General features: G+C 41.3%; 1 protein-coding gene across 1 annotated transcript; it reads right to left on the reverse strand.

Annotated features, from left to right (window-relative positions):
• Positions 1–3,036: 3,036 nt before the first annotated feature.
• Positions 3,037–25,321, reverse strand: LOC134205572 (alanine--glyoxylate aminotransferase 2-like). The gene is made up of 7 exons (XM_062680925.1): positions 24,976–25,321; positions 24,341–24,459; positions 10,334–10,568; positions 7,144–7,237; positions 6,788–6,990; positions 3,784–4,003; positions 3,037–3,724 (listed from the first exon to the last, which is right to left on the reverse strand). The coding sequence occupies exons 1-7, from the start codon at positions 25,047–25,049 to the stop codon at positions 3,206–3,208; spliced, it is 1,464 nt and encodes a 487-aa protein (XP_062536909.1). The 5' UTR covers positions 25,050–25,321; the 3' UTR covers positions 3,037–3,205.
• Positions 25,322–27,366: the final 2,045 nt, after the last annotated feature.

Below are 27,366 nucleotides of genomic sequence, written 5' to 3' on the forward strand. Positions count from 1 at the left end.
CCTCCTTGCACGTACGCAGGCGCGGCGCAGGTTCGCAATTGCTTGAGTCCACCAGTAAGCCGGTGGGCTCCCATTCCTAGGGTGGACTTTCCTAGGCATGGTGGCATCGCATGCACGCGACAGTACTGTTACCAGCTGCTCGCAGCTCAGACCGAGAGTATTATTGTGCTCGCGGCGGAGCGCTTCCTTAAACACGTGTGTATATGTGTGTGGGTGCTGCGGATAGAACCGCTTTTCTGCTCTCAAGCCAGTAGAGGGATATTTTGAAATCAATCCCATAAGCAAAATTATGTTGCAGTTACTTGGCTGTCAAACATCTCCCGCTCTTCGAATTTCTCTTTCCATGCTGCATGAAGGCGTACAAATGCGCGAGAACCTACGTGACTTTACGATGGTTTACATACATTCCTGCTCCAATCAACTGCTGAATCTCGGGAAATCTCGTAACGAATGCTTTTTAGTTGCATTCCTACTAGTTTTCCCCTCGAAATATAATGTGAATATATTTGTTACAAAGAATGAAAAACTCAAACTAAGCTTATTTTTTTGTTTTCCTCAAATAATAACAATACTTCTCAATATTAGATCTAAAACGAACATAACCACAATCTTCAATGTTTGGCTCCGGCACAATAGAAAATTTTGGTTTCAGTTTGACAACCAAATCCATTCTTTCCGCACCACCCAGAGCACGGGTGTGAGTCCAGTGTGTAAAGGCATTCTCGTGTGAAAAAGTGTATAGGCCTGAATTAGCAGATTTCGCGGAGAACTAAACTTTGGCTTGATCCAGATCCTAACAGGCCACCGATGCGTCAGGTGATATATGCAGAGGTTCGGAAATATGTGGGCTTATTCTACGAGTCGAGTGACGTGAGGTGAGTCGATTTTAGCAATTCTCACGTGAGGTGACCATGTTATTCAAATGGGGCTATACGACTCTTCTCACGTCATTCGTGCAATCGCACGTCACTCGTAGAATAAGCCCAATGACTTCGCCCGCCTATCCACGATGTCCAGACGTGACAAAAATGGTTGAGCACAATCTGGTCATATGTCCCTGGTTCGGGGGGAAGAAGAGATTTGGGATGTTGGAAGCATGCGGAATGAACTTTCTTTTCTTCTTTCTTTTTATTGGCATTACATCCCCACACTGGGACAGAGCCGCCTCGCAGCTTAGTGTTCATTAAGCACTTCCACAGTTATTAACTGCGAGGTTTCTAAGCCAAGTTACCATTTTTGCATTAGTATATCATGAGGCTAACACGATGATACTTTTATGCTCAGGGAAGTCGAGACAATTTCCAATCCGAAAATTGCCTAGACCGGCACCGGGAATCGAACCCAGTCACCCTCAGCATGGTCTTCTTTGTAGCCGCGCGTCTTACCGCACGGCGAAGGAGGGCCCTCGAATGGACATTACCACCGATAACATCGTTGAAAGTATGTGCCAGAATGCAGAATAGTGAGAGTGCTGGCGCAAGAATGTCGACGTAGATAGTCGACATCCTACAACGAGGTGGGTACACGGAGCAGCAGCAAGCCGCCATTGAAGAAAATAAGCCATGATCGTCAGAGTACAGATATAGATGTGTGAACGGGAACCCAAGCGTCTGTTGCCAAGATCGCAATTGTCGTCAACTTGTGGCGGGCCTGTGTAGCCTCAGAACGTAGCGTCACGCACCACGTAGATGTGGTGCTGAATGACACGAGGGATGGAATTGATGATGCAATAAAATCATTCTGAGGCGCGTAGCCTCAGAACGTAGCGTCACGCACCACGTGGATGTGGTGCTGAATGACACGAGGGAAGGAATTGATGATGCAACACCACTCTCCCACTGCAAGCCGAGAACACCTCTGCACTGGCCACGAGTTCATGCGTAATTTTATTGGAGTCTGGGGGTTAAGTTCTATGGCAGAGGTTTGTCTTGGTTAACGGGTTGCCAATGTGTTAGTAATGAAAGGGTGGTATGTTCTAATTGGATGCCGAAACGAACTTTCGCCCATTGCGAATTATTAGTTGCCTTCTAGAACTAGTCAAGTTGTAGGTACACCCGATTCTTTTTTTTACACGGGGGATGCGTTCCGTGTAAAAAAGTTTCCAGTTCAAAATTCGAAAATCCGTGAAAAAAAAGTTTTATGATTTCTCGACGAATCATGTAAAATGAAGCAACTTTCCAAAAATTTTGTATGGGATTTTTTTACACGGCCGTGTAAAAACAGAATCGGGTGTGTAGGATAAAAGATGGAAGTAGTATGAAAGCCCATTTACAGTTTCAACGATTGCTAGAACATTATACATATGGAAAGATACACTGTAGGAGTAATGGAACGGACCTGGGATTGAACTCACGACCCCTTGCGCATGACGCAGAAATGGTAGCCGTATGACCACCAAACCCGTTTCAATTCCATTGAAAATATACTTCTTCAACTGAAAAACTAGCTTATTCAGCTTAAATTGTTTTTGGGAATGAAGCCTAATCACTCAAAAGTGCACGAACTATGGAGCAAAAGGGCTTAAAATCAAGCTACACATCGAAGAAACACTGTAAAGGTTCCCCCAAACACACGCGATGCGACAGTCGCGACGCGATTCTGTCGCCGTTGGTATGGAAGCGTAAATAGAACATTGCCTGCAGCGACCCAACGATAGAATCGCGGCGACTAGTTGTCGCCGTCGCGGCGATGAAATCGCTTAGGTCTGGGGGAGCCTTAAAGCGTGTTGTGTTAGAACGAGTACATAAAGTACTGCTATTCCTCAGAAGTAATACTGAAAGGCAGTCCCGGCAGTGCAGAAAACATTTCTGTCTTGTGAAAAACAAATAAATGAACTATGAACCAAACTATAATTTTGTTCTCAAATAATTTGACAATGAAGTAGAACAAAATCAATCTACTTACTATTATACTTAATATCTGCGTTAAAATGTGTATGGCGCTTGAAAATGGCACCCATCTTACCCCGTGACCCATCTTGCTTGACCTCACCCTACATATAAACGTGATATCTATTGCTAAATAAAACACATCATGTGATTATTAATATGGTAATTTAATAAAATGAAGAAAATTTCCTTCAGGGTATAATTTTACGTGGAAGTAGTAAGCCTACCTATTTTTAAACAAATAAGTATATTAAGTTACAGATGGAAACAGAAATCTGAAAGTTTGAGAAAACTATTTAATACATTATGCGTTTTCTTCAAACTGATTTGATCAACTTTTCGCGCTTTTCACTAATCGTTTTATTCGCAAGACTGCAAAGCCCTCCCGTTGCTGGCACTGGTATTGTTAAAACCGAACGTACTTCAGAGCCGTGTGACTTTTCCAGGTTCTCCAAATACGTCAAGCATTCGCGGAAGCCATATAAGAATTCGTCAGCATTTTCAGCGTTGAACACCATGGGCGGCTTTAGCTTGATCACGTTGTTATTGGGGCCGTCACTACTCACGAGAATTTTGTGCGTATTTTTCATTCTGTCTACAACGTCTTTGGCCATCTTGGTTGCTGGAGTTCTTTCTTTTTGGTTAGTGACCAACTCAATTCCGATAAATAAACCCGTTCCACGAACATCACCAACTACATCGTACTCGAAACGTAAAGATCGAGACTGCTCAAGAAGATATTTTCCCACGGTTAGGGCATTTTCTTGGAGATTCTCTTCATCGATAACACGCATTACAGCGTTGGCAATAGCGCAAGACACAGGATTTCCACCGTACTGTTGAAGGAATTGATGTAAATGGATTAGAAGATATTATAATTATTCACCAACCATACCGTATTGAAATAACACACTCCAGTGGAAGCGAAACTTTCTGCAATTTCCGGCGTTGTGACGACAGCACCAACCGGGTGACCGTTGCCCATCGGTTTGGCAACGGTTACAATGTCTGGAACAACATTATGCGGTTCAAATGCCCAATAATGGGTTCCGATACGGCCGAAGCCGACTTGCACCTCGTCAGCAATTGTGATGCCACCAGCGTCACGGATTATTCTGAAACGTTGTGGAAAATTAGAACTCAGATTTTGCATCATGAGGTTAAATAGGAAGAATAATGGATTTATACTTAAATTATACTGAATGTATACAGAAGTACTTAAAGAGAAATTCTTTAAATTTTTTCTTCCGAATTTAATGTATTGGCAAAAGCAAACCCCAACAAAACGACAGATTATCGCTCAAAGAACAAATCTTATATTAGGTATAAATCCACCTAAACAGACCTGATACGACGCCCCCGGCGAAAGAGCTCGATGCAATCGGCTAGGACGACAAATAAAGGATCACGATTGGAAGCTTGCGACATAAGGAAGAACGAGACTGTGAGAAATTGCCCAACTAACATTTAATGTAAATGTAAATGTTATTTCAACTCGTCTATACGGCTTCAAGCTGAATATGTGTGCTATACATATGATCAAGAACTTCTATTCAATGCTTTTACCAGCAAATCTGGCGAATCTATCCAGCTGTTTTTGACGTGTCTGCACAACTACTTACAGCATGTTACACAATTTTTTCTCAATCTTTACTAAACCATTTAGTAATATAATTCGCTTCAATGGCGCTTATTCAGATTTTTTGAATCTGTTAAATAAGTTTTATACAGCCACTGAATTCAATTATTATTATTATTATTTGAGAGGAGAGTAAATTTCGGAGTTTATTCAATGTTTTTTTTTGTGAAAACTCAAATATCAATTTTGTTGCTACCTAGATTCGAACACCTGATCTCCTGATTCAATGGCCGCTGCTCTGTCACCACCGTCACTTTGACATATGTAAATAACAAAGAAAATTATGGATGTGCTTTTTCGCATACCCTATAGGTTGTTTTACTAACGATTTTTCAGATATTTTCAGATTCATGCTGTATAAACGTTAGAAAGAGGCCTACATGCTGCTTTCAGCACATAAGCTTAAAAATTATGCTTTCAGCATTATTTCAGCCATTATTCAAACATCTATCAGCATGTTCTGTTGGCTAACTTTTATGCACCATCAATCGCTGAAATTGTTTTTAGGCAACATTTTCTCGATCTGTATAGATGCTACTCTGCTGCTAATCGTTTAACAATAGCCGTCAACAGAAATATCGCTTCTAAATGGCTTGTTTTCTTATGCTACTGCTAGCATTAATGACAGCGCTTTGTCAGTTGCTATAAGAGCAGGTGAATATCTTTGTAGCTGCATTACAGAAATCAATAGCTCATACACAGCTCCGGCACCAAAAATCAAATGTAAACATTGCGGTTTTGACGTTCCATACCGATAAGTTATTAAAAGAAGCAGTATAAGGTTTACTTAAACGTTGTGTAATCTTCAAAGATACAGAAGTTGCCTAAAAGCTTCGTTAGTTCATTTATAGCGCCATTACGCTATATTGTTAGTGCTATAACAACAGTGAAAACGTTTTCATTGTGAATGCTACTCACCGTAATATGGGAAGTTGCTAACAAGCAACTCAGTTACATATACATGAGCTCTTAACCGATAAGCTTTGTTGCTAATTCAGCCAGAGCTATTTTATGACTATATAAAAGCTGCATAAACGATAAAAGATTAAATATATTCGGCACACTGACTAGCTGATATATATTTGGGTAATAGTCGAGTTGAAGTTTAAGGGATTATTTGCGGAGGCTTTTCTTTTATTCCGCATTGGCTGCTTTTATTCAAATATTATACAGCCAAAGGCTAGAAGTTGAAGCTTTTAGCACCAAAATTGTTAGTTGGGTGGTATGAGGTGATCCAGAGGTGGCTGCAGCACTACGAAGAACATCTGAAAGACGATATCGCAGATATCGATTGTGGAATGGTGACAAACCTAAGAGAGCCCATTGCCAGGACATACGTTTTCTAGCTCCCGATCTTCAGAAAATCCAGGAGATTGGCCGGATGAACAACAAAGTACCTAGGGTTGACAAACTTTTAGGATAGCTATTGAAACACGTATTGACCAATATTTGGGAGGATGATGTTCAAGGACACTCTTGAGTTTCTTTGAAACGCCCATAGGATTACTACAGCTACTATAATAACAGTGCCGTCTAGTGTCAAAATTGGAACAGAATCATCTAGCAGTTCCATACAAATACGCGTTCCAAACGAGCAGGAGACCTGTCGAACGTGGAACATGGCGGTACTCTTCTTATAGGACTCTAAAGATTACTACAAGGTGATGGTCTTCCGTGAATGCTATTTAACATCGCGTAAGAGGGGTTAATACGAAGGTCAGGAATTGACACGAGTGATACAATTTTCACAAGGTTCGTCGACGACATTGATGCTACGGCACGAAACTTCGAGAAGACTAGCCATAGACTAGCACGTTGAAGACAAGTACATGATAAGAAGAGGCTCAACAGAGGACAACGTAAGCCACCCACCACGAGTTTGTATCTTTGAGAAGACGGTGTATGAAGAGTACCACGAATGAACCACGAGTTACATAAACTGTTGAAGGAACCATCCATCGTTCACACCACGAAAATCGTCTGCGGTGGACCGGACACGTAACCAAAATGTAGTCAATAACCCGTTAAAAATGGATCTCGAGTCTCGACATCGATCCGACGGGCACAAGAAGGCGAGGTGCGCTGCGAGCAAGGTAGATCGATCATGTGAAAAAAGATTTGCGTAGACTATGTTGTTGACAACGTGTAACCATGGACTGGGCCGAATAAAGGCTTGTGAACTGCAGAAGCCACTCCGGCCTTAGTCTGAGTGAATAAATAATAATATTACGGATTTATTGATTAAAAAGCTGATACTTACTTGTACACTTTCTTGAAATAATCCTTCGGTGGGATGATTTGCCCACCACAGCTTTGCAAACTTTCGGCGATGAAGGCTGCGATGCCGCTCCGACTATTTTCCACAAGACGAGCCACCTCATCGGCGTACAACTGACCCATATCCGTATCCTCGGGATAGTCGCAATCACGGTGCTTTCCTCGATAGACATCCGGGCAAGGAGCCTTGAGGAAAACGGAAGCATTTCATAGTTTTCTTTGGCGCATGCCTTTGTTGATTAGCACTTTTTTGTAGTGCAAACACTTGACACACGAGGGTGGTACGATGATTCAAAGATGGAAATGTAATTGGTTGCTATTACAACCACATATACTTACTACGTGAACAAAATCTGGTTGCGGATCACCCCCGGGTTGATTAAATTTGTAAGGAGAAATCTCCATCACCGCTGACACATGACCATGATAGGCACTGCAAAAATGCATACAATTAGATTAATTATTGGATTATTTCGCAAATTTAATATTCTTTTAGTGCTAAAAGCCGACATAATATAACTACCCATACCCAACAAAATTAATATACACAAATTCTACGCGGAGGCACACTCAGTGTTTCTAATAAGCATTATGTCCGTCCCTCTGCGATTCAATGCGTATTAATTCTGCTTCTGAGGTTGCCTGACTATATGCGTTAAATGCTAAGGCATTATGTTGCCAATACCTTGGTAGCCAAATGACGTCAGACGGCGGTACCAAGATCGACATAGGCGCACGGATCAAGAAAGCAAGGGCTGCCTTTGCGAGTTTAAGAAATATCTAGAAAACAGGCAGATAAGTGAACGCACCAAAATACGAATTTACAACTCTAACGTGAAATCTGTGCTGTTATACGCTAGCGAAACATGGTGTGTATCAGTGGAGAACATTCAACGGCTGCAGGTGTTCATCAACAGATGCCTGCGGTATATAATTCGAGCCTGGTGGCCTCACAACCGAATCTCAAACAACGAGCTCCATCGTCGTTGTCACCAGAGGCCGATAGCAACAGAAATTCGGGATCGGAAGTGGGGCTGGGTCGGCCACACTCTACGTAGGGGCGGAAACGAAATCTGTAAACAAGCATTAAACTGAAACCCAGCGGGACATCGCAGCAGAGGCAGATCCAGAGGCTCATGGCGGCGAATGCTCAATAAAGAAATAAAAGAAGTCTACCGAAATCTAACCTGGCAACAGGTTAAAGCGATAGCCGTGCAACGCTCAGGATGGAGATCTTTCAGATTAACGATTTCCAAGAGGCCCTTTTTTGGTTTTCGTTTACTACAAAAAAGCTTTGGATCGAAAGGGTGTGCCTGAGAAAACCATCGGCCTCATCAAAGCGCAATACGAAGTCTTCTAGAGCAGAGTGCTGCACAACGAGGTCTTGTATGGACTTATTTGGGTCGTATCTAGAAAAGGCAAGGATGTTTTCTATCACCGTTACTGTTCCTCATTGTAATCGACACGATTCTGGGAGAGGGTCAATTGGGTCCTAAAGCCCTACCTCGTTTATGGTTGCAAACGATAGTGCATCGGTCAAGAATACTTGAACCGTTGTTATAAAAATTCTAGTAAAATTCTAAATCAGTAAAAATAATATTTTTGTGTTTAAGACATTTTAAGGCAAATTTTGGGCTGTGCAACATTTCAGAACGAATGAACCATCAGCCCAAAACGTCAGCCCCACATATTAACTGTCAAAGGTTGAGTCAAGTGCCCTGCGGTGTTTTGCTAGTGCGTTTGAATCCGTACGTCAAACAAGACCGAAAATTAAACAATGTTCTTTTTGATTTTTGAGTCGAAAGAAAAACTGACATGTTCAGGATGATTACCTTCATCGTTCCCTAAAAAAAAAAATCGAATATCGATTCTTCATTTTAGGACCCAATTGACCGTGGACCGAGCTCCTGCTTCGGTGTAACCAGTGCTTGGGGCCTTCCTAATCCGTGTGGTAAGATGCGTGGCTACATAGCAAGACCATGCTGAATTCCGGCTCAGGTCTAGGAAATTTTTGGGTTGGAAATTTTCTCAACTTTCCTGGACACAAAAGTATCGTCGTGTTAGCCTCATGATATACGAATGCAAAAATGGTAACTCGGCTTAGAAACCTCGCAGTTATAACTGTGGAAGTGCTTAATGAACAGTAAGCAGGGAGGCGGCAATGTCTCAGTGGGAGACGAAGAAGTAGTTGGGCTAGAAGTACAACATCATCAACTAATTTGAAGTAATTTAATATAGGTAGGTAGGTATACCAAATGGTCATTCAAATGATCCTTGGTTATAGGTTACCATGGCAACCAACGGTTTGGTTCACTGTCAATAGAATTTCGTCTATTACGATGAGGATCAGTAGCGGTGCTAGAAAATATCCTTGCCTCACACCAGCTAATGGTACTAATGAGTAACATGCTTAATCTACCTAATATATGTAGGAAAGTAGAAAATTTATATTATCAATTATCCTTATCCAGCAAATGTTTTTTAATCGATAACAAAATACTGAAGAAATTTTCAAGAAGGAATCGAAATGGAGTAAATAGAAGCAGAAATTATTACCTTGAAATGGCAGACGAAATTGTGATCTTTGTAATTTCCGCTAAGCCGCTCTTCATGACATCAAAGCTTCAGATGTATTGATATGATATTTTTCGCATTATGCAACGTACACACCATTCAAGCAGTTTGACGAACATTGACTCTGCCCCAAAAAAACGCTTCGGTTGCTGCTTTGTTTGAACGTGTGTGAAGTTGTTCGAACAACCATTTGACAGTTGGCGGCTCGGTTGGAAAAAATTAAAACGGTTTGATTTTGGTTTGAGTTGTCGGGGGTGGAGTCAAGCTTCGCCGAACATGTTTGAGCATTTGTAGTGAAGTTGCACAAACCCCCATATATTTTTTGATGGTTGGTGCTCAAGTTGGCGCTTCGTTCGTTCGTGTGTGATATTGGTCGAATAAATTGATTGTTCGTGTCGCTGTTGGTGAAATTTGATGGATGTTTGAATAAACGAGAGGTGGAGTCAATGTTGGTCAAACTGCTTGACCGTGTGTACGTTCCATTAGATATACAAACACAAAGGGCTTGTTAAAACGATGAAGGGGCGATTGTCACTGTACCGCGTTTGACAGACGTAGATACAATATATACTTTTCGGCATACTGGTGCAAAACAATTACTCCTTGTTTGCCACTGTAATAATTTCTGAAGCAGGCAACTCATTCGGCAAATACACTAGCCGACCGATAACTGTAACATGTTTACGATAGTATCAACCAGTCTAAGGTGTAACCACGTGGTTAAAAGACTATTATTCTTCCATTTACTTCCACTATTAACTCATTGTAACCACGTGTTACATCACGCCTCTGAATTTTGTTGCCATGTGTTATTAAAGGGGCGGGCGACTCACTGCACTGTTTCAAGGGAAATAAAAAATTACACTTCTTCTACTTCTACTTAGCCTACTATCCGGTGAAAAAAATTCCGATGTTTGAGACTACTTTAAAATTAGGCAGATTATATTCTACTTACTGGTCCAAGGTGATAATCTCCTGTCGCTTTGTATGTTGGCGCGCCAATCGTAAGGCCAAATCGTTAGCTTCAGAGCCAGAATTGACAAAGTAGCATACTGACAGATTTCCCGGCATTTTCGAGGCCAAAGTTTGCGCACACTTAACCAATTCATCGTGTAAAAAGCGATTGTTGGTGGACAGAGTAGCAATCTGGCGGGCACCGGCTTCCACCACTTTTGGATGACAGTGGCCAACTGTAAAGAACAAATAAAAAGAAATTAGAAATTAAAAATGGAAATTTTGTTTGATAAGACCACTTTTTGTTGAAGGTTGGGCAAGTCTAATGTTATGTGTACAATGTTTATAATCCTTTATCAGCTGTGTAAATATATTATCGTTTATTCTATGTAAAATGTAAATAAATAGAAGTAATAAATTGACTACCGCAGAAAGCAAATCGCTTGGGGGGGGGGGGGGCCCGTAGAGTAGTTGTCTACACGTCTGACTCTGAATCAGATGGTCATGGGTTCGATTCCCACCCCCTCCACAGCCCTTATACAGGGAAAAGTCAACATGACTATAAAAGAAAGTAAAAGTCTACGGACATAAAAAGAAAAATAACAACAAGTCTTATATGACAGAATTTCAAATAAGAATGTAAAAGGTCGATAAAGCAGATCACGATTTGTAAACTCCACGGAGTATAAATAGAAATAGGTTGGACATATGGCCTGCGATGCCAGTCCAGTTAGGTGGGTGTGTGCGCAAAAGAAAAGCACCACCCAAACCAGAAAGAAGAAGAAGAGGAGAAATCGCTTGTGTTCTCTCGTCCACTTTACGCGTACGAAATACCCCAGGAGTGTATACACTCTATAGATCGGTTCCGCTGAGTACCGTGGGTAACCTCCGAGATGCATTTCCAAACTCTTGAGCTATATGCTGATACTGGAAACAGCAATACAGTTCTATTAGCATTTCCATAGTCATTAGAAAATTGAAATTGTTTCCATGCCTTAGAGCATCATTATCGGTCGCGAGCATTTTAATCACCCGCGCAGCGCTTTCATTTTAGTTTCGTCACTCGTTTCCGTATCAGTCACTATTTTCGGCTCTCAATTTGGTTGCTGTATTCCGTACCGGTGACGTTTGACAGTTGACAGTTCATCAAATAGCAGCGCTCTTATCGCGCTATCAAATTTGGTCACCTGTCAGTCGCGCTACTGTTATAGCAGCGCGTTTAGTAGCGACCGGTAAAGTGTCAAGTAATGATACTGCGCTGCCAAACGGCTTAAACTCACCACCGGTAATCTTGCTCTTATATTGCGTGAATATGTAACTTGTGTGAAAACCTGGCTGTTAGTATCTAAAACTAAATAAAATTAATTTAAAAATCCTGATTAATCCACCGGGCGGTGTTGGTGCCTTTCTCGTGCAAAAAATTACTAAAAAATATGAGTGAGTGTTTTTTAGCGTGATTTGTTCATAAACAATAGTATTTTGGCCATAACTTCTGATCGCATAGTCCAATCTGGGCTATTTTCAATAGCAAACTAAATATGCACGATAGGCCACGCCGGGAGATTATGAGGAAACATTATTTTCACCTTGAAGATTATATTTTAGGAACAAAATGCCAATAAAAACTTTTTGATAAAATTCTGATAATTTTTTATTCAAAGACTTTGTATTGTACATAATATGCATGGCGTTAAGTAAATCAAAGACTTTCGAATCCTGTTTTTCCCAAGCAGCACAGTGTATAAAGAGTTGATGGGAAAAAAATCACAGGCACAAAACGTCGAATAAACAAATTTAAAAAATCTTCAATGAAATCTACCTGATCGAGACAAAATGTTGAATAATATGTTAAGAATATATTTCTGAACTAAAATCAAGAATCTAAAGACGAGCCTCCATTTGAGAGACGTGAAGGCTTTTTTTCTGAAAAGCTCAGTACATAGCTTCTTTGCAAGAGGTTTGGAAGACTTCTTTTAAAAGACTTGGAAGCCTTTTTTCAATAGGCTTGGGAGCCTCCTTTTAGGAGACTTGGAAGCTTCCTTTCACGAGGCTTAGGAGCCTCCTTTCAAAAGGCTTGGAAGCCTCTTTTTATCAGGCTCGGAAGCCTCTCTTCAAGGGGCTCGGAAGTCTCTTTTCAAAAGGCTCGGAAGCCTCCTTGCAAGAGGCTCGGATGCCTACGTTTAAGAGACTTGAAAGCCTTCTTTCAAAAGGTTCGAAAGCCTCAATTCAAGAAGCTCTAAAGTATCCTTTCAAGAGGCTCGGAAGCCTTCTTTCATGAGGCTCGAAGAGCTTTTTTCAAAAGACTCGGTAGCCTCCTTTCCAGAGGCTCAGAATTCTTCTTTCAAGAGGCTTGGAGGTCTCCTTTAAGCAGCTCGGAAGTCTACTTTTAAGAGGCTCGTGAACCTAGGATGCCTAATTTCAAGAGGCTTGGAAACATCCTTTCAAGAGGCTCTATTTAAGAGGCTCGAGAAAATTCCTTCAATAGACTTGGGTGCCCCCTTTAAACATGTTCAGAAGCCTCCTTTTAAGAGGCTTAAAACTCTTCTTTCAGGCGGTTTTTTCAAGAGGTTCCAAACCTCCTTTCAAGAGGCTCGTAAACCTACTTTCAAAAAGCTCGGAAGCCTACATTAAAGAGCTAGCAAACCTACTTTCAAGAGGCTCGGAAGTTTCGCTTCAAGTGGCTTAGAATTCTTCTTTTAAGAGGCTTGGAAGTATCGTTTCGGAAGTCTCCTTTCAAGAGGCTCTCTTTAAGAGGCTTGAGAGTATCTCCTCGAGAGACTTTGAAGCCTCTTTTAAAATGCTCGGAAGTCATCTTTTAAGAGGCTCGGAAGTCAGCTTCAAGGCTCGGAGAGCTCATTTCCAGAGGCTTGGAAGCCTTCTTTGAAGAGGTTCGGAAGCCTTGTTTATAGAAGCACGGAAGCCTCCTTTTGAGTGTTCATAAGGCTCAGAATTTTTCTTTCAATAGGCTTGGAGGTATCCTTTCAAGAGGATCGGAAGCCTCCTTTTAAGAGGCTCGTAAACCTAGGAAGCCTACTTTCAAGAGGCTTGGAAACATCCTTTCAAGAGGCTCTATTTAAGAGGCTCGAAAAGCTTCCTTCAATAGACTTGGGTGCCCCCTTTCAAAATGTTCAGAAGCCTTATTTTAAGAGGCTTAGAACTCTTCTTTCAAGAGGCTTGGAAGCCGCCTTTCAAGAGGTTCTGAACCTCCTTTCAAGAGGCTCGTAAACCTACTTTCAAAAAGCTCGGAAGCCTACATTAAAGAGCTGGCAAGCCTACTTTCAAGAGGCTCGGAAGTTTCGCTTCAAGTGGCTTAGAATTCTTCTTTTAAGAGGCTTGGAAGTTTCGTTTCAAGAGGCTCGCAAGCCTCCTTCAAAAAGCTCGGAAGCCTCCTTTCAAGAGGCTCTCTTTAAGAGGCTTGGGAGTATCTCCTCAAGAGACTTTGAAGCCTCTTTTAAAATGCTCAGAAGCCTTCTCTTAAGAGGCTCGGAAGCCATCTTTTAAGAGGCTCGGAAGTCTCCTTTCAAAAGGCTCGGAAGTCAGCTTCAAGGCACGGAGAGCTCATTTCAAGAGGCTTGGAAGCCTTCTTTGAAGAGGTTCGGAAGCTTTGTTTATAGAAGCACGGAAGCCTCCTTTTGAGTGGCTCGGAAGCCTTCTTTCAAGAGGCTCGTAAACATATCTTCAAGAGGTTCGTAAGCCTCCTTTCAAAAAGCTCAGAAGCCTACTTTCGAGCAACAGCGATAAAAGAGAAACAAAAACCTCTTCGAATCATAACAAGCCATGAAAACAAATCTATCGCAGTTGTATACAAGCTGGAAAAAACTGATTCGGATAGGCGGCCCTCACCAAGAGGGCTTGATTAAAGGCTTTGTTCTCGCTCATTTTATGTTGGGGACCTTATTTTGTCGCACAGCTGTGTAAAACAAGTTGAAATGCATCATCAGAGCCGGTGCCCCGCAATTGGGGCTTATTAAAAAAATATCATGGGTTGTAGCCCCCCGTATCAGTTCATTATCGTAACAACTACCGACAAACGTCTCTCACGGTATGTTATCTATCGAGAGTGCGTACAGACATGATAACTGAGAGATTTTCTCATTCTTCTTCGGATTCAAACCCTGGTTTTTGACGAATTGGGCGGAATTTTCAGTTTTACAACACGTCTAGAACTGATCATTTTGATTTCCTCGTCCAAAAAGCCATTTTTTAGAATGATGAAAAAACTTCAAATTCCCCAAAATTTCCCAGTTCCGAAGTATGCAGGGCAATCTTTAGCCCTTTTTCTGTCTTTTCCAGGTAGAAATGGATCATCCCCCCCCCCCCCCATTAAAAAATACTGGCATTAGAAAATGGCGGATTTTTTCAAGGAAAACAATGATATCTCTGCAATTCACCAATGTATTCACTCGATTGTGTAACCGGAACGTGCATTTCTTATGCTCTTAAACTTTGTAGAAGAAGTCACTTCGATATAAATTAAAAATAAAAAAACATTCAAAATCGTCTAAGACGAATTAAGTACTGTCCATTTAATTCCACCAGTTGATTTTCGTTATCTTTGCAGATACGTATTTCGACCACAACTGTGTGGTCGTCTTCAGTGTCTTGCACTTGACTCGACGTCAGTCAAGTACAAGACACTGAAGATGACCACACAGTTGTGGTCGAAATACGTATCTGCAAAGATAACGAAAATCAACTGGTGGAATTAAATGGACAGTACTTAATTCGTCTTAGACGGTTTAATACATTCCACTAAACGAGCTTAATATATTAATCTGACATTCAAAATGTTGAATCTTTAGGGTCACCTGAACATTATTATTTGAAATTATCATAACCAGGGATCGTAATTCTCACTCATTCTCACCGGCAGAGAATGCTTCCTCACGCTGGTTTTCGCCGAAAAATCAGTTTGCGGGAAAAGAAAAAAGGTGTGATGAGAGATAACCATTTCTCCCTCACTACCAGTGCCGTGAAACGTTGATTTGCTCGTTTTCTTACTCCTTTATTTATTTTCGTGCCATCTCCAATTGCAAAAAGGGTGGCTTTTATGGAAAAAAGAACCTTACTCCTATATGCAGTCGACGTGGTGGTATGGCTATAGTGACCGCATCCCATCCCATTTATCTCAAAATGTAGTGGGACCACCCTACTGCAACAAACCTTAAAATAAATTTACAATTTTCTTTTCAACCTCAGTATTGAGGGTCGTGGGTTCGAGTCTCATCGAAGGGAAAATGGTTACCTCCAATACATTTTTCAAATCAATATCTTCCACATAATGTACATATTTACATATGAGTTCTCAGAACATTGTAAATTAATGTCCAAGTCGGGTGGTTTACTCTCCGGATTAAAGACAATTAACTTTGATTGAACTCAAAATAAAGCTTATATAATAAGCTTTGACTTTGCCGAAAACACAATATCATCTTCAAGGTGAACATATTTTTCCTACCAATTTCCCGGCGTAGCCCATGGTGCAATGTGGGCTCGCTTGACTGGTGGATATACAACAGTAAAGCACAATCAAGCATTCAAAAGATATTCAATTAGCAAAAAAGGAGCTAACCGCGGTGGAGGTTGGTACTCGGATTCAGATGTTTTTTCCACAAACTTGACCTTCAAGTGGTCTTGTTGTTTAGGGGTTATCACGCCTATCTAGAGAGTAGGAGGTTGAGGGTTCGAGTCCCTCGTCCCTCGACACGTTATTTCTCTATTTCGCAAATTTCATAGCAATTTGACTTGTATTTGTGTTTGTTTTTATTTATTTAATTTTACTTTTGACTTTCAGCGCAAAGAATGATTTGAATTTAAATTACGAATGAATGCATCCTTCAACCATATAATGTGTACTTCCACCTGGAAGCAATTGCTAAGTCAGTGGCACTAATCTAAAAATGAGCACTAGACGAGGAGAAGATGCTAAGAATCTTGTTTACGAAAACAAGTTGCAAGTCGGTTGGACGCTACATCAGCCAGCCCGGTGGCATCCCTATCTCACACAATAGGTTTGTTTTGCAGCCAACATTGCGCGACCGTATCCCACTGACAGTTCTGTATCCTAATGAGAATCAAATGTGATGTTTGTAAACAAAACACATACCATCATGAATTTTACACTGAGATGTTGGCAACAGAAACATGGCGTCGTGCCAGGTGGCTGACATCAGCTAGGTGATTGTTTATATATCACGTCTCAATCACGCGGGCTCGATGTCCAAGCTTTCTACACTATCTCACATGTCGGGCGAGACAAAACGTGCTTGCACGAGTTATCAGTATTCGTAGTAACCTATCTGATAAGCGTGTAACGTTTTCTAGAGCAAGGATTATCAGCAATTCGAAGATAAGTATGACTTGGATGAGGTTTATAAATAATTCATGTTACAAACACTTAGCGTATCGGCTGAACAAGTTTAGATACAATTATTCAATTGAAGTGCCTAATGACAGATGTTTTGCATTCTAGTTGTAACAAAACAATAAAATGTGGAGCTAAAACTTGAGACATTTAAACCATTATAGGTTGCATGTTATTGGACGTATAATTCGCTACAATGCAGACTGCGCATTTCTGTGTGCTATTCATATGGGGATAAATTTCAGAATTAAGATTGACGTAATCGTTACTTCTTCTTTATTAGCTGATATTATACCCTTATGGTGGAACAATTCCTCAGTAGCTCAGTAGCAGTGAGAAAATGTGAGGCTATGTGATTGAATTCAGGTCCCTGTGCGATTTTAAATATTAGGTATCTCGTCCTCCCTGAACGTGTTAGTCACATCCTGTGATTCATATCTATGAGCGTGCTTGATGAACGCTAAGCTACGAAAGGGCAATGCCCCGGCGGGGGGTGCAATTCTAGTTAAATAAGACAACGGGGAAATGTTCCCATTTCCATCGCAATGTAACAAATTCATTTTATCTCGAAAAAAGAGATATAAGAACCAATTTAATCGCTTCTATTTGGTATCAGACTACTACAAAAATCACAGAAATAAGAAACAAACGGACCGAACTGCTTTTCTTTGTAGGTATTTGATAGGATGAATATGGTAGCTATGAGGTGAACAACCGAAACAGTTACCCTATATTATGACCTGGAAAAACAAAAAAGAACGTAGCAACGCGACCTCGCCGTTAGCTATTGAAAGCCCCTTGTAATCGTTTGTTGTTTTCTAATATTGACCGATAACCACTAGGTCATGTGCGTCATTTAAAACTTCTGAGGCATTTATTGCAAATTTCATGTGTGAGATGATTCATATGATGATAGGCACAGAAAGCACACAGAAAGCTAATTTGTATTGTAAATTATCCACAAAGCATTATTATATTATGGCTCTATTTATTATCCGTACACTTTTTGTTATATGTAATGGAAAAAAAATTTGTCTAGTATACCTGATATCCATCAGTGTCTGGATTAACTTTGAAAATATTTAACGATTAGACAAAGAGTGTACAATGGACTTCAGACCATCATCTGGTCACAGTACACTCAGTCTTGCTCTTTCGACTTTTCAGCAAAATTGAGCATCACAATGACTTAGTAATTAACCCCATAGGCTTATGAACATCGACAAACAATGACGCTAACAATTATTACTATCTCCTACCAACATTCGATAGAGAGGTCTCTGAAATATCTAAAAGAAATTCTCTGGAAACTCTACTGGAAGTTTTATGGATTTTCCTCAAGAAACTGTCTTAAACAAAATTCGTATTAATTTCCAAATTCTTAAAGATTTTTTGGACCAGTTGAATTAGCACAGCATTATAATACCGATCTCATTTAATCCGAGACTACATCCACTACTTCTACTTGTTTGTAACTTATTGCGGTTTCGACACACACAAAAATAAAAAAATAAAGCAATCCTCAAAAAAATCGCTTGGACTAACCCAGACATGAGGACATCCCCAACGAACTTGAGTGACCTTATCGTGTATAGATAACCTGAGGATGGCAATAATTCTTTTCACTGTTATCAGCTTCTACCAACGTGGACCCATAACGAACAATACGGCACGCCGTGAGCACAGAAGCTATATGGCGCACAGAGAGGATAATGCTCGAACGTCTCAAACAGAAAATATATAAACAGTGTGATGACTGCAAACAGCAAGCGCAAATAAGAATTTTGCGCGCAAAGTAGGTTTATATTTGGTTCCGAAAGACTACCGGCTGATGCTGATAGACGTAATCTGTGTCGAGGATAAGGACTTGACAACAGCGGAGAGCGTGCCATTAAAGACATGATGCTCGTGATTTATCGACGGCGAGCGGATGTGCATTTACAATGCGCATTGATGTTACACATGGTCAGATAAGCTAGGTCGTGCAAGACAGGGCTAACAGTAGCCAGAAGAACATAAAGCCAATTCGTACCAGGAAAACAACAAACAGACGCAAGGTTTCCTTCAGATTAAATAAGGTCGGCGACATCTGTGCATCGTGAAACTTGTACCAATTAATACCACACCTTAAATAACTTTTTTCCACACAGAGTTAACAACTGTGTTTTGAATCGTCCCGCCCCGCCCCGTGAGGCTTATAAATTATCATATATCTTGTCAGGCGTAATGAACCACAACTACAACAAGCTGTAATTTTTCGCGATATTGCACGCTGTTATTGGGTAAACCAGTTAGTTTAGTTATTCTTGGATAATTGCACAAACGGTTGAATGTTGATCTTGTTTTTGCAGGCCGGAATGCATCCAAAACAATATTAATCATAAATAACCGCATTTAGGGCAAGGGAACGGCTTACCTAACACTCGTAACAGAACAGGTTCAATAATTCAAGCATGAGGTCTGTAGAGATCAGTACAATAATATAAAAAATAGATTGAAACAATAATATAGAAATTAAGATTATTCCAATCTTCTATTTTTTTAAAATTATTGTACTGATCTTTACAAGGTCGTGAGTACTATTGTACTACATATATTGCTCGTGGCTGCTTTCAGCAAGTAGTACTGTTGCCAATCGTTTTGCTTGGCTACTGTAATAATGAAAAATTAAAAATATATTAATTTTACAAAATCGACTGAAATCTGCAAAACATATTTTTGTAGTTTCAAACCAAAAACTGCATAAATGAGTTAACCGAACGCTCCACGACGGTAGGTAACCATCAACTATACTGTCGGTACTCCCATATCAGTTCCTTTTGAATTTTCGTCACTTTTGAGGAAACTCAATGAAAAGAATTTATTTTTATTATGCTTCCACTTAACTTGATAAAAAAAATGAGGGTTTGTTCGGGAGAAATGTGAAAAAAAACACCAAACCAACCTTGCACACCAGTCCCATTAAGAATTTACATAAACTGATTGCTCAAAATTTAGTTATTTTCCTATTTATCTAAATCGCTTCACGTTAACTCATTGAATAAGGAAATTTGTATGCAAAACTTTGTCGGCTATTATCTGAGTATGCGAAAAACCAAGGGACTGATATGAAAGTACCGGCAGTATACATATAAGCCGTTGCACACGTGAGGGGGGGGGGGGGGGGGCGACGGAACAGCTGGACGCCATCATCGACTTTGCGTCATCGAAGCATAATATCAGTAAAGAACTCAAGAGGAGCTTGCTGAAACTTCGAAAGTTGATGCTAGACGCCAAGCTGGAGAGGGCGGTCGAGACGGCCAAGTGTAAACCCGTGAAATCCTTAGAGTCGAGGTCTACTCAGACTGAGGCCCAAGGATTCGTGAACTCGGGCAAGGTCGAATCGACCGAGGGCGTGCCAGCGAAGACGGTGGTGCCAAAGTCTACCCAGACTGAGGCTCAAGTATTTGCGGGCACGTCGGGGGTGACTGCTCCACAAACTGCAGACCGCAGAAACAAAAACGAGGGAGACAGTCTCCAGGAGATGAGCTCCCTGGGGGCCGCTCCAAAACGCGGATGGTTAGTACCCCGAGCAAGGGTAGTGAGGTTGGGAAGCTGAACCCCGGCCAGGTACCTCCAAAACCGGGGGAAGAAGGACCTGGAAGGTCCGTCCACCCAGGAAAGACCGTGGTAAGGGGTTACGGCAGGCTGAGAGCACTCGGCCGCACCAGACCAGGGAAATAGAGGGGGATGACGCCTCCTGGACCCTGGTCAAGAACAAGAGGAAACCGAAGACGTCAAGGGAAAAAGAAGAGAAGGCCCAGGCGAATGAGGGTAGCAAGAAGTCTAGGGTAGGCGCCAATCGCTCCAGGGGAGATGCCCTAGTCATCAAAACGGACGAGGCTAAGTACTCGGACGTCCTGAAGGCGATGAGGAGTGACGTCAAGCTCGGTGAACTTGGCGCCGACGTACGTCGAATAAGACGTACCCGGACGGGCGAGATGATCCTCGAACTGAAGCGGGGCGTCTCGCAAAAGGGAGCCGCCTATAAGAAGTTGGCGGAGGAGGTCCCAGGCGAGACGGTCAAGGTGAGGGCATTCACGACGGAGGCGAATCTAAGGGTTAAAGACCTGGACGAGATCACCGAAGTCGAAGAGCTCGTCACGCCACTGCGGCGACAGTGTGAAGTGGAGACGCCCACCGCAGCCGTTCGGCTACGGTGAGGTCCGGCAGGGACGCAGATAGCATTGGTTCGGCTATCTGCAGCGGACGCCTCCAAGGTAGTCAAGTTAGGGAGCGTCAAGGTGGGATGGTCGGTATGCCCTGTGGGCATATACGAGCAACCCGAAGTTTGCTTCAAGTGCCTGGAACCGGAGCACAAGCAATGGGACTGCAAAGGCCCTGACAGAAGCAATCTCTGCCGACGCTGCGGATTGGAGGGACTTAAGGCACAATGCTGCACGAACCCTCCCAATTGTTTGATTTGTTCCAGCAAAGCTGTGAACAGCAAGCCCCCATGGGGTTTCGATGTGCCCGGCGTTTAAGCGTGCTGCAAAATCACAATGCAGGTAACGCAGCTGGCTTGCTCGGCCTCGCCCGAGTGTTTGGTGTGCGCAGCTTTAGAGGAAACGGCGGAACACGTGTTGTTCGTGTGCTCACGTTTTCGCGCAATGCGTGACCACATGCTTGCCACATGTGGTCTAGACACTACCCCGGACAACCTAGTTCGGAGGATGTGTAATGATGAAGTTGGCTGGACCGCCGTTTATCGGCTATCGCCCAAATCGTCTCTGAGCTACACAGAAGGTGGCGCGTGACTCAAGGATGGCTAGTTCAGGCGCGAATAAGAGGTGGTCCAAGGGATCGGTGTCGGCTTCATGGGTCATACCGGTGGTCATACTCTGTGGTCGAACGCGATCCTTTTATCGAACAAGTGGCCGCGCGAAGAACAACATGGTATAGTCGCTTTCGCGGCGTCGGTCAACCGGGCGGGTTCCGAGCCCGAGGACGGAAAGGGGTCCTCGTCAAGGCTAGGGCAGGCGTAGGCACCGCGTCGGCAAGTCCCTCTGTGTGCTGGCGAATAGGCCCTATTGCAGAAAGGTCAATTTGGGGTGCACGCGGCATCATCATTCTTGATACCAGTCGTGCAGAGGGAAGCAGGCGCGAAGTCGACCCTTCCCACCTTCCGAGGAGATAGGGCGTAGTAAGGCAACATGGAAAGCCGGCAACGCGCTGGCACGATACCATGGTGTTCTTCTAAAAAAGCGAGTCACGATGTTCGATGCTGCAAGGACACGCAGCTAACCTCAAGGGTGCGTTGTGCACTGGCCCCCTTTGAAGCATTACTTTCTGATTGTGCCGAAGGGACTATGGGCTTGGCGGAAATGGAAATAGTCCTGCCTCCCTCGTTTGCTGTTGGAGGTGATCCCTAACCCCGCACTTCCTGACAACCCAGGATGTCTGTTGAGCAGATTCCCCCTCCATTGCTTAGGAAGAAAAAAAAAGAAAAACACGTGAACAAAGCTACCATTCCCGCTTCACCATAGCACCTCGGTATCAAGAGGGCGAAGGCTGCTTCTCCAAATCTAAGAAATAGAGTAACGACTTAAAGACAAGCCTCCCGGAATCCAAAACTAACTAAGCAAGCAACACTGTCATTTTTATTATTTCATGCATTCTGCGTCGCTGCAAAGCCGAAAAAATAAAATTGTGCGTTGCTTCCGTATTGAATGGGGTGTTCTTGTAAGCGAGAATGAAATTAGTTTTGGACTCCGGGAGGCGATTTTATTGCTGTTTTTTTCTTAGAAATGTACATAATACTATTTCAGTAATGATGAATCGTGAACGCTAACAATATTTCTACAGATGTTCTAGGTTCTCCAAACCATTCTGGATTTTAGAGCCCTGGTCTACCAAGTCAATTACGCTTGGTACGAAACCAATAGCAATCCATGGTGCCCATATATGCCCTTAGAGGCCATGCGCATAATTTATGATCTAGATATGTCTAAACCGTATGTTCCAAGTTCTCCAAATCATTCTGGAGTTCAGACGAAATGATCTACCAAGATTACTGGGCTCGATATCAAGCCAATAACAATCGTAAACCATGCACCCTCTAAGGGCTCGCATAGGTTGTCTAAACTCCAGAATGATTTGGAGAACTTAGAACATACAATTTGGACATATCTAGATCGTAAATCATGCACAAGGCCTCTAAGGGCCTGTATGGGTTGTTATTGGCTTGATATCGAGCCCAGTAATCTTGGTAGATCATTTCGTCTGAATTCCAGACTGATTTGGAGAACATAGAACATCAGGTTTGGACATATCTAGATCGCAAATCATGCGCATGGCCTCTAAAGACCTATATGGATTGTTATTGGCTTGATATTGAGCCCAGTATTATTGGTAGATCAATTCGTCTGAACTCCAGAATGATTTGGAGAACTTAGAACATCCGGTTTGGACATATCTAGATCGTGAATCATGCACAAGGCCTCTAAGGGCCTGTATGGGTTGTTATTGGCTTGATATCGAGCCCAGTAATCTTGGTAGATCATTTCGTCTGAACTCCAGAATGATTTGGAGAACTTAGAACATACGGTTTGGACATATCTAGATCATAAATTATGCGCATGGCCTCTAAGGGCATGTATGGGCACCATGGATTGCTATTGGTTTCGTACCAAGCGTAATTGACTTGGTAGACCAGGGCTCTAAAATCCAGAATGGTTTGGAGAACCTAGAACATCTGTAGAAATATTGTCAGCATTCACGATTCATCATTACTGAAATAGTATTATGTACATTTCTGAGAAAAAACAGCAATAAAATCGTTCATTCGCGATATTCGTGTGCAATTTTCGTCCATATAAAAGTGGCCAACTGACGATCCTTCCTCCGACGATTACAGGATGTAGGTGTGGCCGATCAACAATCTGAGGTCTGTTTCGGAAAATTTATGAGCAGACGATTATTTTGGTATATAAACATGTGAATTTGGCTGTGAAATACCCAAGATATTGCCAAGTCAAATCCGGGTCAATATGACCCGAACACCGTAAGTGTGAGTTTTTTTGAGCACTGTAGGAAGGTTAAAGAGCACGATGAGCACCCCTCGTTAACACATTTTTTGGAAAATGGCGTATACGTCACTTTGTCAGATTACGGCAGGATTATACTGTCCTTATTTGCTTATTTGTCCCATATACTTAGGAAATATAGCAAAGACAGTGTGGTGTTCACTTTTCTGTGAACCGCATGTCTTTGCAAAAGACTACCTAGTAGTTTGAACTACATTTTATTGATTTTTACCGCTTCATGTCTAGCTGATGGCATTTGAAGATTGTAAAACCTTGTTAGCTATTTTGTCATCACGCACGTATGTGGTTAGTAAGTGAAGAAAATGACGTACGTATGAACCAGCTGATGAGAAATCGAAAGTGTTGTAGACACGCCGATTCTCAGTGATTCTCTTTCACCCCCATCAAGCTGCGATTGTATTCTCTGTTTATTTTCGTTGATCTGATTGAGAGAACGAATGCTTATAATAGGCCAGCTGCATACATGTCCGCTTTTCATGCTTTTCACAGCTGGCATACGGTGAATATTACTTATTTTGGTTTTTGCAAACACGATAAACGAGGAAATGTCTTGACTCACCATGTGCAACGTTATTGATGCAGTCGAGATAGCGTGACCCCTCCTCGTCGTACATATACTGGCCCTGGCCGCGGACTATTTTCAACGGGTCGGTTTTATAAAACAGTTGGCAGGATTTGCTGTGGGAGAACAAAACAAAATATAATTTAGCAAATGATTGTTTTCAAATTTTAAAGTTTTGTATTGAAGTACAATGAACTCTTCCGTACTCATGTTAAAGAAGCATAATTTGGGAATAGGTTTTGACAAACCAATCAGAATAGCAACTCAAAGATTTACAACCCATGAGTTTGTAGAACATCAAAGTAGGAAGAGTTTACTATATCAAATTTTTTTTAAGTCTTAAAATCGAAAGAAATTTTAATAATACAAAAGTTTATGTAACCGTATAAAAATTATTTTGCAACTCCTTCTTGACACGTGTCACACGAGTACTTTATTGTCGCAACTCACAATACGCTTGAAAATCAGGAGAACCTTTTGTTTAATTCCAATAATTATATTCAATGAAATATTAGCCTAATAGTTAATTCAGATTAAATATATTAAAGGACCTAGAATAGAAAAATACTTTCCCTCCAGTTTACGTAATAACTTGAATAAAAGAACACTGCTTTCATACGTTGATGACTTACCCAATGTGTTTGTTTCGCAGCCGTATGGTGTCCACTTTGGGCATGTGCTCCTCACAGTCCACAATGTTTTGCATCTTGCTAACTTATTTGTTCAACTTCACCAAAAGCGATTAAATCAAATAATATAGATCTATTATAAGTTTTTGAACACCTTCGTTATAATAGAAATCACATTAAATAATAATACATTATTCAAAAACAAATCACTACAGCAATAGAATTTCTTTAAAGTGGCGGAAAAAAGTAAAGCTTAGCAGAGATCCTGCCAAAATGGTTACTATTGGTCGCGCGAATCGAGATTGATGTTACACATCGAGATGATAACGCCAAACTGAGGTACATTATGGAGGCCCGGCCGTATTTGTACTGATCTCTTTCTCTTTGTGTGCAAACTCGGAGAATAATTTTGTACACGCTCAAATCAAATTGTACAGCGATGTACTGGTCAGGGTATCATGATAATGAACGCTCATATATACGAAAAATAACCGGTGGTGTTGACTTTGATATCGTGGGGATTTAAACTACATCGTATTTCATCTTAACGCCTCTAATTTATTACATTATGTCCATATTGTTTTAGAAGCTTTTTAACTTCAAACTAATTCACTGAATATGTTTTACATTTATTGTGATCAAGTTCATACCTAGTTAAGCATATGTTGATCACTGTAGAATTTAGTCACGCAGAAGTGTGTCTACGTTCCGATAGGGCAAAAATAGGAAAAATGTCGAATTAAGCTGGTGATGTTCTGGTGTTGAGAAATCGTTGGACATTATTTCTGTGATCTGACATTAAAATTTGTTTCTGGACAGAATCCTCTCATAATTTGAGAAATTGTCTTCGATTTTCATCACAAATATGTATTGCATGTCTAAGATGTATTAAGAATTTCTAAGAAGCACGACATGCATCCTGGAGTTCTTATGATTTACGAGTATTATTTATTAGTATTTATTAATTACATAATGTTTCTTATTAATATATTTAGAAATTTCTATACATCGCATGAGAGAAGAGAGAGTAAGAAAATTTTTGAAGTGTCCAGAACTCATTCATTAATTTCATTTATTTAGCATACATCTAAGCAGATAACACTGAATCAACAATTTGACGCCACAATACACGGTTCGAGGCCGCATATCTTCATCCTCGAATGCGCCCCACGCTCGCCAAGTTGTTCTGTACCTGGTCAGCCCACCTCGCTCGCTGCGCTCCACGCCGTTTTGTACCTTCCGGATCGGAAGCGAACACCATCTTTGCAGGATTGCTGTCCGGCATTCTTGCAACATGCCCTGCCCATCGTCCAGAACTCCTGACGACCAGATTTCCCGCCGAAGGCCACGAAGAAGAATTAGAAGAGTAGCAGCAGAAAGAGAAGGGAAGAATGCATGAAGGTGATGAAGAATAGGAGAGTAGGGAGCAAGATAGTACCGGTGTAGTGATGAACATCTCTAGACACAATATTTTGTAATAACTGAGATATTAGCCGTTTAAAAATTGTGATTTTCTGAACGAAAGAATCCAAGTGTTAAAGATAACCACTAGTATAGTTGAGATTTGAGAAGGTTTCGGTATTTTTAACGGAATATTTTTTTTTCGAAAGGCCTCCTCATTATTTTTATTACATTTAATTTCTTTTTATTTTTTAGATTAAGATTTTAGATTCTAAAATTTGTGTAAATCCGTCAATATAGAAATTTTACAAAAAAAATCTTGGAAGTTTTTGATAGTTGTATCTCATCTTAATTGAAAAGTCATGGAGAAAAGTTTTCCTGAATCCAGAAAAGATTCAATAAAGTATGTAAGAATCTAAAAACCCCATAGATACGCATGATACCTTATAAGTTCCAAAGCAATTTTAAAGTGTTTGAAAGTTCTGGGACCCGGGATCCTGAGTAAGTTGTATGAAAATTCCAAAAGGTTAATAACAATTCCTTGAAGTCTTTATAAAGGTTCATTATAGTCCAGAATCTGGAGTAACATTGACAATCATTGAGATCCATGACAATTTCTAAAAATTGGAAGATGTCCTGATAACTTTGAAAGGTTCTTGTTTCTTCTTGACATGGTTTGAGGTTTTTCTGGTATTTTCTTCTTCTTAAATTCTTCTTATTGGCATTACATCCGTCACTGGGACATTGTCGCCTCGCAGCGTAGTATTCATTAAGCACATCCATATTTGTTTACTGCGAGGTTACTAAGCCAAATTACCATTTTTTTCATTTGTATATCATGAGGCTAATACGATTATAATTTTATGCCCAGGGATGTCGAAAAAATTTCCAACCAGAAAATATCCTAGACCAGACCGGAAAACGAACCCAAATTTTCAGCGTGGTCTTGCTATCCTACCGTTCTTAACCGGGACCTGATATTTTCTAGCGAAC

Source organism: Armigeres subalbatus, chromosome 1 (assembly GCF_024139115.2).
Source record: "Armigeres subalbatus isolate Guangzhou_Male chromosome 1, GZ_Asu_2, whole genome shotgun sequence".
NCBI lineage: Eukaryota > Metazoa > Arthropoda > Insecta > Diptera > Culicidae > Armigeres > Armigeres subalbatus.